The sequence below is a fragment of the Vidua macroura genome, chromosome 14 (assembly GCF_024509145.1).
Source record: "Vidua macroura isolate BioBank_ID:100142 chromosome 14, ASM2450914v1, whole genome shotgun sequence".
Classification (NCBI taxonomy): domain Eukaryota; kingdom Metazoa; phylum Chordata; class Aves; order Passeriformes; family Viduidae; genus Vidua; species Vidua macroura.
The window spans coordinates 4,547,288-4,563,489 of record NC_071584.1 but is presented as its reverse complement, the minus strand read 5'-3'; the positions used below and the strand labels follow the sequence as shown (position 1 = coordinate 4,563,489).

The 16,202-nt window shown below is 60.7% G+C and overlaps 2 protein-coding genes across 2 annotated transcripts; one reads left to right on the top strand and one right to left on the bottom strand.

The window, feature by feature from the left end:
• Positions 1–2,085: 2,085 nt before the first annotated feature.
• LOC128814583 (tumor necrosis factor ligand superfamily member 10-like) lies at positions 2,086–8,368 on the bottom strand. Its single transcript, XM_053990550.1, has 5 exons — positions 8,037–8,368; positions 6,125–6,271; positions 5,825–5,861; positions 5,217–5,324; positions 2,086–4,983 (listed from the first exon to the last, which is right to left on the bottom strand). Exons 1-5 carry the CDS (start codon positions 8,310–8,312, stop codon positions 4,550–4,552), a joined length of 1,002 nt encoding a protein of 333 aa, XP_053846525.1. The 5' UTR covers positions 8,313–8,368; the 3' UTR covers positions 2,086–4,549.
• Positions 8,311–15,942, top strand: LOC128814560 (uncharacterized). Its single transcript, XM_053990504.1, has 10 exons — positions 8,311–8,394; positions 9,189–9,259; positions 9,751–9,778; positions 12,542–12,662; positions 13,781–14,110; positions 14,200–14,469; positions 14,639–14,698; positions 14,895–14,986; positions 15,079–15,127; positions 15,780–15,942. The coding sequence occupies exons 1-8, from the start codon at positions 8,311–8,313 to the stop codon at positions 14,963–14,965; spliced, it is 1,035 nt and encodes a 344-aa protein (XP_053846479.1). The 3' UTR covers positions 14,966–14,986; positions 15,079–15,127; positions 15,780–15,942.
• Positions 15,943–16,202: the final 260 nt, after the last annotated feature.

The following is a 16,202-nucleotide window of genomic DNA, read 5'->3' as shown; positions in this document are numbered from 1 at the left end:
CTGCTGAATGGGGATGGGAGCCTGGGGCAGGAAACATCTGCCCAGCAGTTCCTGGCTCTCCTCAGCTGCTGCTGTGTCTGTCCCGTGGATGTTTTTTTCAGTGGGAGAGGTTTCCTGGGGATGCTGTCCGGAGAAAGTCCAGTCCAGGAGGATGGGAGTGGGAAGGGCAGGAACAGCCCAGTAGGGCCGGGCTTTAGGGAGGCTCACTTTGGGTGCCGGCAGGATCTGGAGTCCTCACGGTGCCAAACTTCCAGCTCCTGAGAAGGGCTCTGCCCAGGCCAGCTCTTGCTCTTCCATTGCTTCACTCCAGGAGGAGCCCTGTGGTTCCCTTCGGCAGACAGACGGGGATGCAGGACGCAGCCGGGGAGGTCCATCCACTGCATGAGCGACCCAGAAGGACCGGGGGGGGTTGCAATATCCCATTTATGGCCCATGACTTTGGGGACCTCTCTGAGACAAGGCTGTCGGATGCTTGAAGGGCTGGATGGGACTGGAGGGAGCCGACTTTGAGCCTCCCACTGAGTTGATCTTTAAGGTCCCAACCCAAACCAGTCTGATTTCTTGGTTCTGTGGAATAGTGCAGGGGTTTGAACAGGACACAAAAGGAGGAATTTTCTTTAAATGTGGAATTATTCCTTCCGATGTCTCCAGCTTGTCTCATGGGGGAATAAAAGGGGAAAGGCGTGTGTGAGTGGTGCGGGAGGCCCGTGCACCCGGCTGGAGCTGGCTCAGCGCTTCCCTTGTGCTCAGCTCACTCAGCCCGTGGGCAGAGCTGGGGTCGGAGCTGCTGAGACCGAGAGGGAACCGGGCTTCCGCTGCTGCTGGGAGCCATGGGCTGCAGGGGAAAGACAACTGCTCCTGGAGAGGAGAGAAATCCCCTTCTTTCCTCTGGACTCTCAGTGGGGCCGTGGGAAACGGGCTGGGAGCAGCGCAGCTGGGATGAGATTGCACTAAATGGCCTCTAAAGGTCCTTCCGACCCAAACCATCTGGGATTCCTCAAGGGATGAGCTGAGCCTCCTGCCTGCAGCAGCACCGGGCCCCCCTGCTCGCTCACAGCGCCCCAGCATCAATGCCTTCCTGAGGGTTTAAGGAGCATCCCGCGAATTCTTCGTGCTGTAGGAAAGAGGTTTCTGTTTTGTTTCCCTCTTTTTTCCAGGCTGAATTCCTGCCTGGGGGGAGCTGTGGCTGGTGAGGTGCCCCTGGGGCAGAGCGAGGGGCGCTGCTGGGCTCTCACCACACCCCGCTGCCTCTCTTTGTGTGCTTTATTTACAGTGTCCCAAGGAATGATTTCCTGCCGGGGTGATGTGGATTTCGGCGTGGATTTCCTCTCCCTTCTGTGAATTCGAGCCAGGCTGGGGATTTGAAAGTAAAATGAGATCGTGTCTGGGCAGGGATGGAGACTTGGAAGTGGGAGCTGGTTCATAACAACAAAGAGGGAAAAAAAGAGCCTTTGGCCCAGGATTTATTTAGAGATGAAGGCTCAGGGCCGTGAACGCCCTGGGCTGAGGTAGAAGCAGCTCCTCAGCAGTGGAGATAAGAGGATCCTTTGGCAGCGGCTGGAGGAAGCAGTTTTTGTCTGGATTGAATCCACAGGATGAGGCCATGGGAAATCAGGTCAGTGTGGAGATTTTATTAGTGCTGCAGTCACCCCCCCCCCCCCAGCTCCTAGGCTGGGTTAGAGCAGGAGGGAATCAGAATTCTGGAATGGTTTGGATTGGAAGGGTCATGAAGCTTGTCCGGCTCCATCCCCTGCCATGGCAGGGACACCTTCCACTGTCCCAGGCTGCTCCCAGCCCCATCCAGCCTGGCCTTGGGCACCGCCAGGGATCCAGCCACAGCTCGGCAGCCACAGCTCCGGAGTTGTCACTGTAGGGACACTGTAGGGGTGTGCTGCCTGGGGAGCTGGAGCTCTCAGTTTTGGGGGACAGGGTCAGAAGGGATAATGGGGACTTGTTTATTCTTGTGGCTCTCCCCAGCTGAGGGAGGTGCTGGCAGAGGAGGCTGTGTGAGGGGCTGCAGAGTTGGTTTAGGGACCATTGACTTCGCTTTCTAGCAGGAGTTACAATGAACTTGTCAGCAATACACACGTTAAAATAGTGAGTTGTAATTTCTAATAAACAATTTTAACAACAACAGAAAAGTTGTATGAGAAATCTTCAGTACTTTGCTCCATTTGCACAGCAGATTTTGTTTCCTTAGTCAGAGAAAAGTGGTGTGTCCTCATCCAGGTCTTTCCACACTTGGTTCTTTCTTTCCTGGAGCACATCCTGGGACAGGTACTGTTGGCACAGGTGCCTCAGGCAGTTTTTATGGAGGCTGGGTTTTCATGCTGCTGGGTTCTCCTGCTGGTGGCCAATCCACTTGTCCAGGTGGGAGCCCAGCCCTGGCCAGGCTGGGGGTGTCCAGCCCTTCTGCTGGAAGCACTGGGACAGGGAGGACCATGGAGGAGGCAGAGGGGCCACATGGGCTGAAGCTCTCGGGGTAACCTGTGCCAGTTCCTCTCAGTGAGGAATTCCGGCTGGGCTCTCCCCAGACAGGGTGAGGCTGCCCTTTGCCCTGATGCTGCTGGAGTTCTCCTTCTCCCATCCACCCACCCATGAGCCTTCTCCTTTCCAGGAAAGCAGGGTGGGCCATTGCCCGCTGGTGCCGAGCCCGGCTCTCCCCACTCACTGCTTTCCCTGCTTCCTCCATGGCAACCACAGCCTCTGCTGGCCCCGTTGGGCCATGTCCATGTTCAACTCCCTTTCAAAGGAAATCTTGGAACCACCTGCTGCGTTTCCTGTAGCCCCAGCTCCCTGCTTCAGCCCTGCTGGGGAAATGGGACTGCAGCCCTGCCATGGAGGGATCAGCCCTGTCACCCCCCTGGAGGCTGCAGGAGGCGGCTCTTGGTGCTCTCTGGCTTTGGATGAGCTTTTGGAGATTCTGGATGAGCTGGGGAATCTTCCCTTGCATTGGGGCCGGTCCAGCTGCTTGTGTGCAGGTGCCAGGGTGGCACCGTGTCCTGTGGGGGTTGTACCAACCCCCCTGGATTGGGAGCCTGCAGGGGATGGGGGCTGGAGAGTGGGAATGCCCAGCAGCTGGGGGTGGGGGTGATGTGGGAACTGCCTGGCTCAGCCCCCAGCCCTGGCTGGATGTGGAGGGCCAAGAGTCAGGACTGGCTGTGTCCTGGGCTGGGCTTAGCAATCCCAAACTCAAAGAGGAGGAGCACTGGGACCCCCTGGGAGCTGATGGGTGCAGGGGAGGAGCTGGGATGGGCTCAGATCTCATGGGGTCTCTGCAGGAGCTGAGCCCAATGGGAATGAAGGCTCTGGGCTGAGAAGCAGGAACACATCCCCTTGGGACTACCTTGGGTGCCCATGGGGGCTGGCAGCTGCAGAGCCCCTGGAGGTGCTGTGGGTGCAGGATGAGCAGGAGACTTTGCTGGGCTCTGGCAGTGGCCCAGCCCTGCTCCACCTGGCTCCAGGCCCACCCTGTCCAGGCCCACCCTGGTTCAAAGGGGCCAGACCTGTGCTGGAGTACAAGGCTTTATTCCATCCTCCCTGGGAGCCCCATGCCTGTGGCAGCCCAGGCTGCCACTGTGTAAATCCCCCCAGGCTTAGTAGGATACAGAGAGTACAGGGAGAGTTGGAAAAGGGGGCTGTGCCCACCCAGTGTCCATGGGCTGAGCCAGCTGGGCCCTGCTCTGCCCTGCCTGAACCCACCTTTGGCCTCTGGAGTGGCTCCATCACATCACCCAAGGGCTGGTTTGGTCCCTCCAAGGTCTTGCTGTGACCATGGGGCTCTCCCAGAGCTGGAATCCTGCAGGGATTGCCAGGGCTGGAGGTGTGAGGAAGTGGGGACTGTGCTGTCCATGAGGGCTGGGCGGGACAAAATCCACACGGGAAGAGGTGCTGCGTCAGCAGCCATGCTGAGCTCCTGGTCCTGTGCAGCCTGGCTCAGTCACCACGTGCCCCAGTGCCACGTGCTGGGTGTGGTGCCAGGACTGGTGACTGCTGCGGTGTCACGGTCCTGCCCTTTGCCCTCCCTGCAACTACCGGTGCTGTTGTCCCAGGCTTTCATCTCCCAAACTGAAACGCCTTCATTCCCTTCCAGAGGCGGACACTGCACCCATCCCCACAACGTGTGCCCCAGGGGTGCCAGCCCTGTGTCCCAGGGTGCTTCCAGCCCCAGGTCCTGGCACCCACAGCCCTGCTCAAGGTGGGGTCAGACTCATGGGTTTCACCCTGCCATGGGGACACGCTGTCTTGCAGTGGCAGGTGTGGCCCTGGTGCCTTTCCTGCTGCAGGGAGCCGTTGGGAGGTTCTGTGCCACCAGGGCTAGGATGTCCCTCCTCGTGCATGTCCCCTGTAGGCCCTCGGAGACCCTTCCTGGTTCACAGCTGCCTCCCACGTGGAGGGTGGCACGGAGCACAGCAGGGCCCTGTGGGCAGCCACCCCTGTGCCCTTCTTGGCTCATCCCTCACCACAAAGGACAAGGCAGCCATAAGAGCCCTGCGCCACCCCGGGCCATTGGCCGCTGTCCAGGGGCCAGGTGGGAGCGGAGGGGGTGTCACAGGTCGAGCCGAAAGGCCCCAAAGTAACTGGCTGCTGCGTCACTGGAGTCGATGGCCAAGGAGGAGACGGAGACGAAGAGCTCGTCCCCAGCCTTGAGCTCAAAGAGTCCCCCCTGGTAGAGCGCGTGGAGCCCGTAGTCAGCCTCGGGCGCCCAGCACTTGGTGCCCACGCCCTTGAGCAGCAGCACGGGCGGGCTGTGGGCCGGCTGCCACTGGATGCACTGCACGAGCTGAGGGCCCGAGTCGCGGCCGGCACCACGGTAGCGGAAGTAGATCTGTGAGTACACGTAGTACTTGCCTGGCTGCTCCACGCGCAGCCGCCCGGCCCGGTACGTCATGTTCTGCACGTGGGAGAGGAGGCTGCTGTGCCCCCAGTGCGTGATGGCGTGGCGGCACGACTGGGAGAGATTCCCGGAGCGCTGGGAGCGTCCTGAGGGAAGGGACAGTCACTGAGGAGAGCGACCTGACACGGTCACACGGAGGGGAGGGGGTGGCTCTGACTCCTTCCCAGTCATCCAGCTCAGAGGGTGGAGCTTAGTGTTTTTGGAGTGAACAGGAGACACCTCTCCCCATCAGCTGCCCCCATCCTGGCCCCCTGCCCTTTGATCTCTCCTGTTCCCATCTTGGAGACCCAGCAGTGCCCAGAGGGATTCCCCAACTCACCATCCTGAGCCAGGTTCTGTGGGCGGAGGGTGAGATGTGCTGAGGGTTTCCCAGCTATTTTGGGAGGAAGTTGCCCCTCCGAGGTGTTGAAGTAGCTCCGCCAGGCCTCTGCAGGAAAGGGACAGATGCTGTAAGAACAGTGTGGGGACACCCGGCCCCATGCCAGCAGGGCAGAAAATGCCCCACTGACCCACCAGAGCAAAAGATTATCGAGGGATGGAAATGTCTCGTCAATCATCAACCAACACATCTGTGTGTGCCATGGCCCTGCTTCCCCAGCCTCTGGACAAATGAACGTGGCTGTCCCCCGGCCCATTCCCAGAACTTGTGCTTGTCATGGCGAGTGATAATCCTGGTTCTCCCCTCTCCTGCCCAGCTTACAGCACTGGAGTTTGCCGCAGGAGTGACTGCCCCCCCCACCCCCTGTTGGCCTCCCAGGATCCTGGTTCCCATGGATCCCAGCTCCCTGGACCACAGCTCCTGTGGATCCCAGCTCCCTGGATCACAACTCCCATGGATCCCAGCTCCCTGGACCACAGTTCCCATGGGTCACAGCTCCAGTGGGTCACAGCTCCCATGGATCAGGCTCTGTCCCAGGAGGGACTCACCCTTCACCATGCTCCTGCGGATGATGTCCTCGGTCACCTGTGCCACAGAGAAGAGAAAATTCCCTGGTTAAAGGTGACACAGGGGTTCCCCATGCCTGAGCTCCTACTCCAAGCCTCCATCACCTTCCCTGTCACGCTGTCTCTGGGCCCCACCACCTCCTCGCTGTGAAGGGCTTGAGTCCCACTCCCACCTTGAACCATCCTGGCTATTCCCCCCTCCCACTGGTCTGGTGAGGTGTGCTCTGGTGAGGCACAGGGACAACCAGGAGCTCTCCCATCCTCCCCTGGTCCCGGGCTCACCGTGGCCACATAGGCTTTGATGGTGCTGGCCAGCTTGAGGCAGCCCTGGCTGCTGCTCAGCTTCTCCAGGCTGGAGCCCTCAGGCTGCTGATTGAGCACCTGCAGACACCGCAGCTCCTCCACATTGCCCAGAGCCTGGGATTTCAGCTGGGATGGAAACAGAGAGTGATGGCAAACTGGGACAGAGCAAGGGAGCAGCCTGGATCCTGCTGGGATGTGAGCAGGGGCAGCTGCCTTCAGCCCGGCTCCTCCAGCACCTGGGCACTCAGAGAACAACCAGGATATTGGGATCAGCTCAGCCTCTAGATCCACAGGACAGCCAGGATCCGCAGGATCCATAGGACCAGTACGATCCTATGAGGTCATATTGAAAGGACTGGGTTCATCTCTGCCCTCCAGGTCCCCCGGCCGGCCCTGCCCCTGGCCATTCCCCGCGGGAGGGCTGCGGGAGGGCTCGCAGGCTGTTCCTGTGCACACCTGCCCGCCCAGGTGGGAGTGCCGGGTGCTGCCAAGGCAGGGAATCCCCCCGGGATGGGGCTGCTCCCTTGGAATGCCCGCGGCGGGTGCGTGTCCGGGCAGGGCCGCCCGCGCAGCTCCTCCGGTCTGACTGCGGCGTGCGCCCGTCCGCGGAACCGGGGCCAGCCCGGCGCGGGAAGCTGCTGGAGAGGCTCTAGGAAAAGCCACGGAGATGTTCCGAGGGCGGGAGCCGCTCTGCCCTGGAGACAGGCTGGGAGAGCTGGGGGTGTTCACCTGGAGAAGGCTCCAGGGAGAGCTCAGAGCCCCTTCCAGGGCCTAAAGGGGCTGCAGGAGACTGACTCCCTACTCCCAGCACAGATCCAGTGACCGGCCGCTGAAATTAGCCCAAATTGTTCCACTACAGTGGTTTTCTCCTCCCTCCGGCTCTTCCCTGGGGCTGTATCTCCCCATTCCCCTCCTCTCCCCGCCTTTCATGTAAATCCCTCACAGCGGGACCTCATGTGACCCAGGGATGGAGACAAAGCCCGAAGGAGGGCTGGAGCCCACTCCGAAGGATCCTCCGCTGGATCCAGACGGGCTGTTTATTCCCCCTGCATCCGTGGCAGGGCTTTTCCTTCTTCCCCGTCTCTGGTGTGTTTGGATCTCCTGACTGGCGTTTCCCTCCCGCTGCTGAGGGGTTGTTGTGGGTCGGAATCAGCAGATGAGGGGAGGGGCTGGCGAGGCTGTTGAAAGGATCAGACCCGTCACGGCCAAGTTTGGGAGTGGTTTTGCTCGACTGACCCCGTGGGACGTGGGAATGGCAGGATTCCAGCACAGTTGGTGGGGCTGCACTGGAGCAAGCAAAGAGCTGCTGGAATGGGGGTCCCAGCATCTCACAAAGGGGGTGAGGAGGATTTGGGGGTCCTGGAGTGTGGAGGAGATGGGAATGGGAGGAGGGAGAGATGAAGCCAGAACCAGGGTTCAGTGGGGCCTGGAGCCCAGGGAAGTCCCCCCGCACCCCCATATGGGGCTGGAAACTCCGATGGGATCCCAGGGCAGAGCCCCCCTCTCCCAGCGCAAACATCAGCCCCAGGCGGGGCCCAGGACAAAGGCGCCGTCTCTCCACATCTGCATCGGCGACAGTGTCCACGCCTCCGCCCACGCCTCCACAGCTGGATCTGCAGCTCCGGGCGGAGCTCGGGCAATTTCCACCCCCCAATCCACATCTGGCCCCGCGGCTCCCTGGGGAGCTGGGGCAGTGTCCACCCCCCAATCCACATCTGGCCCCGCGGCTCCTTGGGGAACTGGGGCAGTGTCCACCTCGCAGCGCGCACCGGACCCGGTCGCTGCCGCGCCCGGCGGGCAGAGGCGAGGGGCGGGAGCGGGCAGAGCCCTCTGGCAGCAGCCGGGACTCCCGGGGCCGCAGCCCCGCCGCCGGTCCCGGGGTAAAGCTCACCTTGGAGATGGCCATGGTGAAGTAGACGAAGAGGCCGGTAGTGGAGGCGATCTGCAGCGCCAGGATAGCCATGACGGCCACGCTACCCCACAGCGGCCCGCATCGCCGCCGCCGCTGCCCCCGCGCCGCACCGGGGCCGCCGTCCGGACCGGCACCGGGACCGGGACAGTCACCGGGAACGGGCCCGGCAGCGGGACCCTCGGCCAGCATAGGCGTGTCGGAGCCGCCGCTGTCGGAGCGCAGGTACTGCCCGGCGCTGGGCGGGTGCGGGGCCATGGCCCGGCCCGGTCCCGGTCCCGCTGCCCCGGGCCCGAGCGCGGCGGGACGGACGGACGGGCGGGGCGGGGCGGGGGGGCGGGTTTGGGGGTGTGGCCTGTGACCGAAGGGGCGGGGTCTCTCGTAGCCACCGAGGGGACACCGGGAGCGGTGGCGGTCTCGGGGTTGTGATTCGGGAGGCAACGGTGTCGCGGGGACAGAGCGTGTCCCCAGGGAGCCCCAGAGTGTCACTTCACGGGTACACAGCGACAGGACACAGGGAATGGCTTCACTCTGCCAGAGGGCAGGGTTAGATGGGATATTGGGAACATATTTGGGAACATATTCTCTGCTGCGAGGGTGGGCAGGCTCTGGCACAGGGTGCCTAGGGAAGCTGTGGCTGCCCCTGGATCCCTGGAAGTGCCCAAGGCCGGGTTGGACACTGGGGCTTGGAGCAGCCTGGGACAGTAGAAGGTGACCCATGGCAGGGGGTGGCACTTGGTGAGCTTTAAGGTCCCTTCCCACCCAAGCCATTCCATGATTTATGAATATTTTTCATGCCACCATCACAGGACAGTGTGGGAACTGCTGGGGTGACCCCAGGCGAGAAGACCCCAGTGTCCCTGGGCTGAGAAGAGAGAGTCTCAGGGCTGGAGGGACATGACCTGAGCTGGATTTAGGTGATGGGCCTCACGTCAGCTCTGGCCACCAGCAAAAGGCTCAGAGAGGTGCAGGTTTACAGCACGGGGGGCAAGAGCTGCTGAGCATCTCCTGGAGGCCTTGCGGGGGGGGGCTGTGCCCACCCTGCCCTCCTGGACTGGGCACAGGGCTGCCCAGCCCTGCTGAGCCCCAGGCTCTGTCCTGCTGCTGGCTCACATTCCCATTGCTCCACAATAGAAACGTGGAGCAGGTTGGAAAGCAGAAAGGTGGGACAAGCTGCTGTTCCCTGGTGCTGCCGTGGCACTCAGGTGAGTCTGTGGCTCACCTGTGAAATGAAAGTGAGACCTGAGAAAGCACAGGAGCACTGGTGTCCCTGCAGAACCGCTCTCTCCTGTCCCCTGGGCCCTGGGGAGGGTGGGTGGCCTCAGCCCAGACTCCAGCCAGCTCAGCCGCCCCCAGACTATCAAGGAGGTGGCTGCCCTATGGGCCATCCCCTCCCCACCGACCCTGCAGTGTCCCCAGGAGCACCATGAAGCCAGGGCTCCTCTGACCCCTTGGGGCTTAGAGCAGGGGATCTCCCACCCCAAAGCATCTGCCAGGCCCAGGACTGATTTCCCTGCTTCTCTGCCAGCTCAGTGTCTACCCAGTGCCAGAGCCCCACCAATGTCCTGGCATGGAGATTTTCCATGGAGTTTCCCCAGGCCAGGTGTCTTCCTTGGAGTCTGGGATCTGGGAGGGAGGTGATTAATTATGTCTAAAAAAAATCCCGTGATAACTCAACCCTCCTGTTTTTTCTCAGGAAAAGGTCTGAGGACCTGCTGAGCCAGGTGAGGGGGGGAAGAGCTGCAAAGGGCACATCTGGGGAGCAGCTGCCAGCCTGGTCTAGTGGAAGGTGTCCCTGTCCATGGCAGGGGGTGGAATGGGATGGGTTTCAGATCCCTTCCAAACCAATCCATTCCACGATTCTATGATTTGCCATTTGGGGCATAGAAGTTTGTACTGAAGGAACCTGAGACCACTGCTCTCTGTGCTGCTCCCTGGGATGGCACAGAGGCATGGCTGAGCTCTGCTGAGGAGCAGAGGGAAACCAGGAGCAATCAGAACCCCAGAGCCTGGGGCTGCCCTCTTGGAGAGAGAAAGTTTGTCTGTGAGTCAGGGCAGGACCAGAACTGGAGCTGTGCAGAGAAAATTGGGTGGGAGCCAGGGGGAAAAGCGTGCCTCAATCCTGGCTGAGGAGTTGTTTTTCACTTCTAATGTTTCCTGGTCTGTGCACTGGGTGAGCTGGGTCAGGCAGAACCTGGAAATGTGTTTCCTCAGTGCCTGTGGTGCAGAGCAAGTGCAGGGGAGTAGGAGAGGATCTTGCTAGGGTTTCCCGGTGCTCTCAGTGAGGCTGGGATGGGGGAAACTCGGCAGGAGATGCTGACTCGGACATGGAGCTGTGTCTGGGATTTCCCAGCCTGTCCCTTGGATTCGCTTCAGTTTGCTTCAGGCAGGATAGTGGAACGTGCAATTTTAGTTGTTTTCCATGTTTCCTGGGATGGCCAAGGCAGACCCCCTGAGCTGGGTCAGTGCAGGATGCTCCCCCCAGGGGAGGTCCCAGGGCTGGCTCTCAGCTCCCCGCGCTACTCCTTTCAGCCCAGCCCAGCCCGGCGCTGGCCTCCGGCAGCTGATGACTCCAAACAGGATTGACCACACGGTCCTCCCTGAGGAAAGAGCAGCCCCTGCGGCATGAAGTCATCGCGTGCGGCTCAGGAGCTGCCGTAACCTCCCTGGAATGTGCCCTCAGATATTTGTCTTTCGATTGGAACCCATCAGTTCCTGTGCTGAGATGTTTTTTGGGAAAAAACCTCTTCCTCATCACACCGTACTTCCAGTGGGAGGGTCCGGTGTCCAGCCTCCTCCCTCCAACCCTGGGAGCACCCCAGCCCTTCCTGGCTGTCTCCTGCCCGTGGGCTGGGTCCAGCGTTTGTTTGTCCCTGTTATCACAGAGCGGGTGGATACATTCCCTGCCTCTCCAGAGCTGCTCCAGCCTTACACGTGCCAGCTGGAGGGATGGAGGGATGGGTGGTCACCCAGGTGGGACAGGACATTGGCTTGGATGGGCACAAGCTGGTCCTCACAGCCCTTCATGGCTTCTGGAGGTTGGGAGCCGAGGTGTAGGGAGAAAGGGAAAAGAGGAGCAGAAAGGCTCTGTGTGGGACCCAGGGGTGCTCCTTGTGCTGCTGGCGGGAGTTTGGCAGGGAAGGGATGGGTGGAGGAGCCCCATAAATCCCTGAACCCGGGAGCTTTCCCAGGAGGGATGAGGAGCAGCAGCCTCTGAACATCCCAAGGCAGGACAGCAGCTCCCGAGACATCCACGCCCCGGCCAGGAGCGTCCCCGCGCTCCGGCGATGGACGACAGGCAATGACAGATAATGACAGGACAGACAATGACAGACAACGAGAGGCAAGTTCTGCTGCAGCTCCTTCCCTGGGCTGGGCTCCCCGGTCCCAGCGCCTCCGCGGCTCCGGGCACAGCTGATCTCCTCGCTCCCTCTAGTGGGATTGGGATGGCTGCGTGGGCTCCTGCCTGGCCACACCTGTGTCCCCGTTCGTCCTCCTCCCCATGGGATTTTTGTTTTTTGCTGCCACAAAGCCCCCAGCACTTTCCAAGCTGCCCAACCTCCTGGGGAAGGAAAAAAACATTGTCCCGATCCCGCCTGGAACATTCCGAGGTGAATATCCTGCAGGAGCAGCATCCCAGCCATGTCCTGTCCTTCCCACAGCCCTGTCGGGAGCTGAAAGAGCTGCTCCAGGAAATGGTTAAACCCCCAGTTTTTGTGGCTGAGCTGGGATCCTGAGGAGAGGGGACAGGGTGAGGCCATTCCCCCAGTGCCCCCGAGCTGGGATTTGAGGGTTTTACACCGTGACAGGTAGAGGAGGGACAGGAGAGACGGCAGGAGGCAGCGCCTTGGGGGGGGGGCTCTGTGTGTTGCGTTTGGAAGTCCTGGAAAGGGGAGAGGGGATGGAGGGGAAGGAGGAAGAGAGGAGGAGGAGAGGAGGAGGAGAGGAGGAGGAGAGGAGAGGAGAGAGGAGAGAGGAGAGGAGAGGAGAGGAGAGGAGAGGAGAGGAGAGGAGAGGAGAGGAGAGGAGAGGAGAGGAGAGGAGAGGAGAGGAGAGGAGAGGAGAGGAGAGGAGAGGAGAGGAGAGGAGAGGAGAGGAGAGGAGAGGAGAGGAGAGGAGAGGAGAGGAGAGGAGAGGAGAGGAGAAGAGAAGAGAAGAGAAGAGAAGAGAAGAGAAGAGAAGAGAAGAGAAGAGAAGAGAAGAGAAGAGAAGAGAAGAGAAGAGAAGAGAAGAGAAGAGAAGAGAAGAGAAGAGAAGAGAAGAGAAGAGAAGAGAAGAGAAGAGAAGAGAAGAGAAGAGAAGAGAAGAGCAGGAGGAAAATAGAAGAGGAGGAGTAGAAGAGAGAAGAGGAGGAGAGGAGACGAAGAGGGGAAGGGAAGAAAGGGAGGGAAAGGAGGGAAGGGGAGGGGAGGAGAGGGGGACGAAAAAGAGGAGCAGCAGGAGGAGGAGAGGGAGGAGGGCAGGCGCCGCGCGGGTCCCGCCCAGAGGAGCTGCCCGAGGCTGGTGGCGGAGCTGTCGCCTGGCGGCCCCGCAGATGTTCCCCGTCCCCCTCCTCCTTCCCCCTCCTCCTCGCCCCCGGCAGCGCCGCGGTCGCCCCGGGGGTCACAGGCGAGTGTTAGCCCCGGGGCCAGGGGTGGCCGGGCCGGGTCGGTCCCGGGCCGGGTGCCCGACGGTCTGCCCTGGCCGTTTTGGGAAGGTTTGAACGAGCTGGGCCGAGTTGGGCCGCGGGGGGAGGCGGGCGGGACCTCCTGGGCCCCCCTCATGGAGCCACTCCCGGCTTTGGCTTTGGGAATCTTCTCCTGGCGCCTGATTTAACACGCGACGCCGACTCCAGGCTCGGGCACGCCTTAATCCCGGAGTAAAGCTTTTAGGGGAAGGTCGGGAAGGGACTTGCGGCTTTTCTCGGCTCTCAGCGCGGGTTCCCGGCAGGGGCCCGCGGGGCGGGGGGCGGCTGTGCCTGGGGGTCCCGCAGCTCCGTCTGTGCCCCCCAAAGCAGGAAGGAGCATTTCCATGGCCCTGCTGAAAGATTTGGGGGTGTGGGTGGGTGAGAAGCTCAGCAGGGCCTGTCCAACGCAGCTTCAGCCCCAGAGCGTGGGTGGGGGGGATTGGGCCCCTCTGCCCCCTCAAGTGAGAGCCCACCTGCAGAGCTGCCCCAACCCTCGGCACAGCTCAGGAGGGACCTGGAGCTGCTGGACAGAGCCCAGAGGAGGCCACGGAGCTGCTCTGAGGCCCGGAGCCCCTCTGGCGCCAGGCTGTGAGAGCTGGAGGTGTTCAGAGAAGAGAAGGATCCCGGGAGACCTCAGAGCCCCTTCCAGGGCCGGAAGGGGCTCCAGGAAAGCTTGGGACAAGGGATGGAGGGGCAGAACAAGGGGAAATGCCTTCCTACTGCCAGAGGGCAGGGTTAGATGGGATACTGGGGGAAAATCTTCCCTGTGTGGGGGGTGAGGCCCTGGCAGAGGTTTCCCAGAGGAGCTGTGGCTGCCCCATCCCTGGCAGTGTTCCAGGCCAGGTTGGACATTGTGGCTTGGAGCAGCCCGGGATAGTGGAAGCCCTGCCCATGAAACTGAGTGATCTTTCAGGTCCCTTCCAAACCAAACCCTTCCATGATTCATGATTCTATAAATAATTCCCTCTGCAGCTGAGGCAGGAAGGGCTCCTGCAGCACCTCCCAGGTGGATGAAGTGGGATCCCTGCGGCTGTGGGGTGACTCCTGCTTTCTCTTCCAGCCCGCACTCTCGCTCCCTGCTACTTGGCCGACCTGCGCCCGGCCACGGGCAGCCTGGTGTCGGCCGTGGGCTGCACCGTGCTGCTGACTGCCCCTGTGCTACGGGGCAGCAGGGCCGTGTCCTGGGAGTACCGATTGGGCTCGGAGGAGGGGGTCATCCTCAGCTATGGCTTCCGTCACCCCCCCAACATGTCCCAGCTCTACAAGAACCGTGCGACGTTCAACGAGTCCAACCTGTCGCTGCAGGTGGTGCTGCAGCACGGGGACAGCCGCCTCTACCGCCTCAGGGCCCTGGAGGAGGCCACGACCTGGTTCCATCTGCACGTTGTGGGTGAGTGGTGCCACGGAGAACCCTCCTCTGTGGCTGGGAGCTGGGATTGCCACAGGTTTGAGCGCTGACGCTGCCTCTGCCTCTCCTAGAGCCGCTGTCCCAGCCAAAAATTGTGGGCAACTCCTTGGTGAAGGCAGGAGTCAACACCAAACTGCTTTGCAAAGTGCTGCAAGGGAAGGCAGATGCCTACTGGTGGAAGAAAAATGGGGAGCTGCTCGTGGAAAGTGAGCACATCAAGTTTGTGGAGAACACCACGCTCTGCATCCTGCGGGCGTCCATCAGCGACAGCGGCTACTACACCTGCGTGGTGAGCAACGCCGTGAGCCAGAATGAGACCTCCTTCCTACTCAAGGTCCACCGTGAGTGCATTCCTTCCCTGTCCAGGAAAAAAACGGGGGGACCGCTCCAAGAAAGGGATTCTCTCTCCCTGCCTGTGCTGAACAGGCAGGTTTGATGTGAGGCTGTGGGTGAGTTAAATTCAGGTTAAATTTGCTCTGGTGCAGAGGGTCTGTGTTCTCCCCTTTGCAGACTCTACCAACGTGGTGCTGCCTGTGGTCCTGACCTGTGTTGTCATCGGCTCACTTGCAGGTGGGTGCTGGGGTGGGCAGGTGGGTGCTGAGGTGACTCTTTGCCCTGTTTCTGGCTGGTGGGTGCCATGGCAATTGCTGTGGCCACCAGAGGTGGGTGAAAGGGTCCCATGTGGCACATCCCTGCCAGGACCTGGCTCTCCTACCCTGGCATCCCATGGGCAGGGGCTGGGTTTTGTGACAGCTGCTGTTTCCAGCAGGTTGTCCCCAGTCCAAGGAGGTCATGCTGGATGATGATGGTGGTGGGGCTCTGAGCAGCCTGGGCTAGTGGAAGGTGTTCCTGTCCATGGTAGGGGTTGGAACTGGATGGGCTTTGAAGGTCCCTCCACCCAAACGGTTCTGGGATTCTGGGATTTTCTGATGCTGCTGCTTTGTCCCCAGGTGTCTTCGTCTGGTGCCGGAGAAGGGAGAACTCATGTGAAAACTGTTGGTAAGATGCCTCCAGCCCCCTCTTGGGGTGGCCCCCTTGCTCCAGCCAATATTTTCTCTCTACAAGCCCAAATTTATCCTTGGCTGGATCCAAGTGAGCTGGAGAAGTAGGAGAGCTCAGGGTACTATTCCAGCCTCTCTTGTAAGAGGCTGCTCTGCCACCCTGGAGGCTCAAAGGATTTGCTGTCTGCTCTATTTAATCCCCAGTCTGGAAATATTTCTGATTATCCACCCAGACCCTGACACTCCTGAATAATGGGTGGGCTTTTGAGTACTCCAGAGATTTCTGGGAAGCAAAGGATTCTCGAGATTTTCTCAGAAATCACTCCCTCTCTGTGACCACAAACACACTCAGGCTGTTCACTGGAGCTTCTTGGAGGGTGAGGGTAAGGATGGAGAGGATAAGGATGAAAACCCATCCCATGAGGTGGCGGGTTACAAACAAGGAGCTCTCAGGTGTCTTGTGCAGTCAGAACCCAGGGAACTGCAGACAGATAAATTGGCCAAGGTAGCTTCTGGAATCTGGAGTAGGGCAGAAGTCCAGATCTCCTGGTGCTGCCACTGCCAGCATGGGACACTGAGCTGGCTGAGGCCCTGGAGGGGTCCAAGTGCCCAGGACATGGCTCCTGTGGGTGCCTCTCTTCTCCTTGCAGGTAGAACTTGGTCAGCCCTGCTGTTGCCCTTCCCAGGTGGTGGATACTGCTGGGAGTGCCAGGTATCCCATCCCATCCCATCCCAGCCTCTCTTGGGCTCACTTGTGAAGTGTTCAAGCTGCCAGGACCTGCAAATATTTTTTTTAAACACTGGTTTGGACTATTTCTATGTTGTCCTGCTCTTCCTGTTGTGCATCCCTGGGGAGAGGGATGTACCCCGCTCCCTCCCTCCATCCTCCTGGCTTCCTCCAGAGGCCTGGATGGGCTCATGGCTCTGGAAAGAGCCACTGTCCCTGCTGGGCAAATCCACAGTCGTGGGCCTGCTGGGAGGTGCCACAGTGCCAGCCCTGCCTCCCTGGGGCCTCCCGGTGCCCTGCTGTGCCAGGGGTTTGCCAGGGGGCTCAGGGGCTGAGGCTCTGGGCA

Bases quoted from the DNA above. Each gene is read 5' to 3' on its own strand.
- LOC128814560 (XM_053990504.1), top strand. From the start codon at position 8,311: ATGGCCCGGCCCGGTCCCGGTCCCGCTGCCCCGGGCCCGAGCGCGGCG. The intron at 9,260-9,750 runs GTGAGTCTGTGG...GTTTTTTCTCAG, and splicing joins GGTGCTGCCGTGGCACTCAG to GAAAAGGTCTGAGGACCTGC. The intron at 9,779-12,541 runs GTGAGGGGGGGA...TCCCGCCCAGAG, and splicing joins CTGAGGACCTGCTGAGCCAG to GAGCTGCCCGAGGCTGGTGG.
- LOC128814583 (XM_053990550.1), bottom strand. From the start codon at position 8,312: ATGGCCCCGCACCCGCCCAGCGCCGGGCAGTACCTGCGCTCCGACAGC. The intron at 6,272-8,036 runs GTGAGCTTTACC...TTTCCATCCCAG, and splicing joins TCACCATGGCCATCTCCAAG to CTGAAATCCCAGGCTCTGGG. The intron at 4,984-5,216 runs GTGAGTTGGGGA...CCCTTCCCTCAG, and splicing joins ACAGAACCTGGCTCAGGATG to GACGCTCCCAGCGCTCCGGG.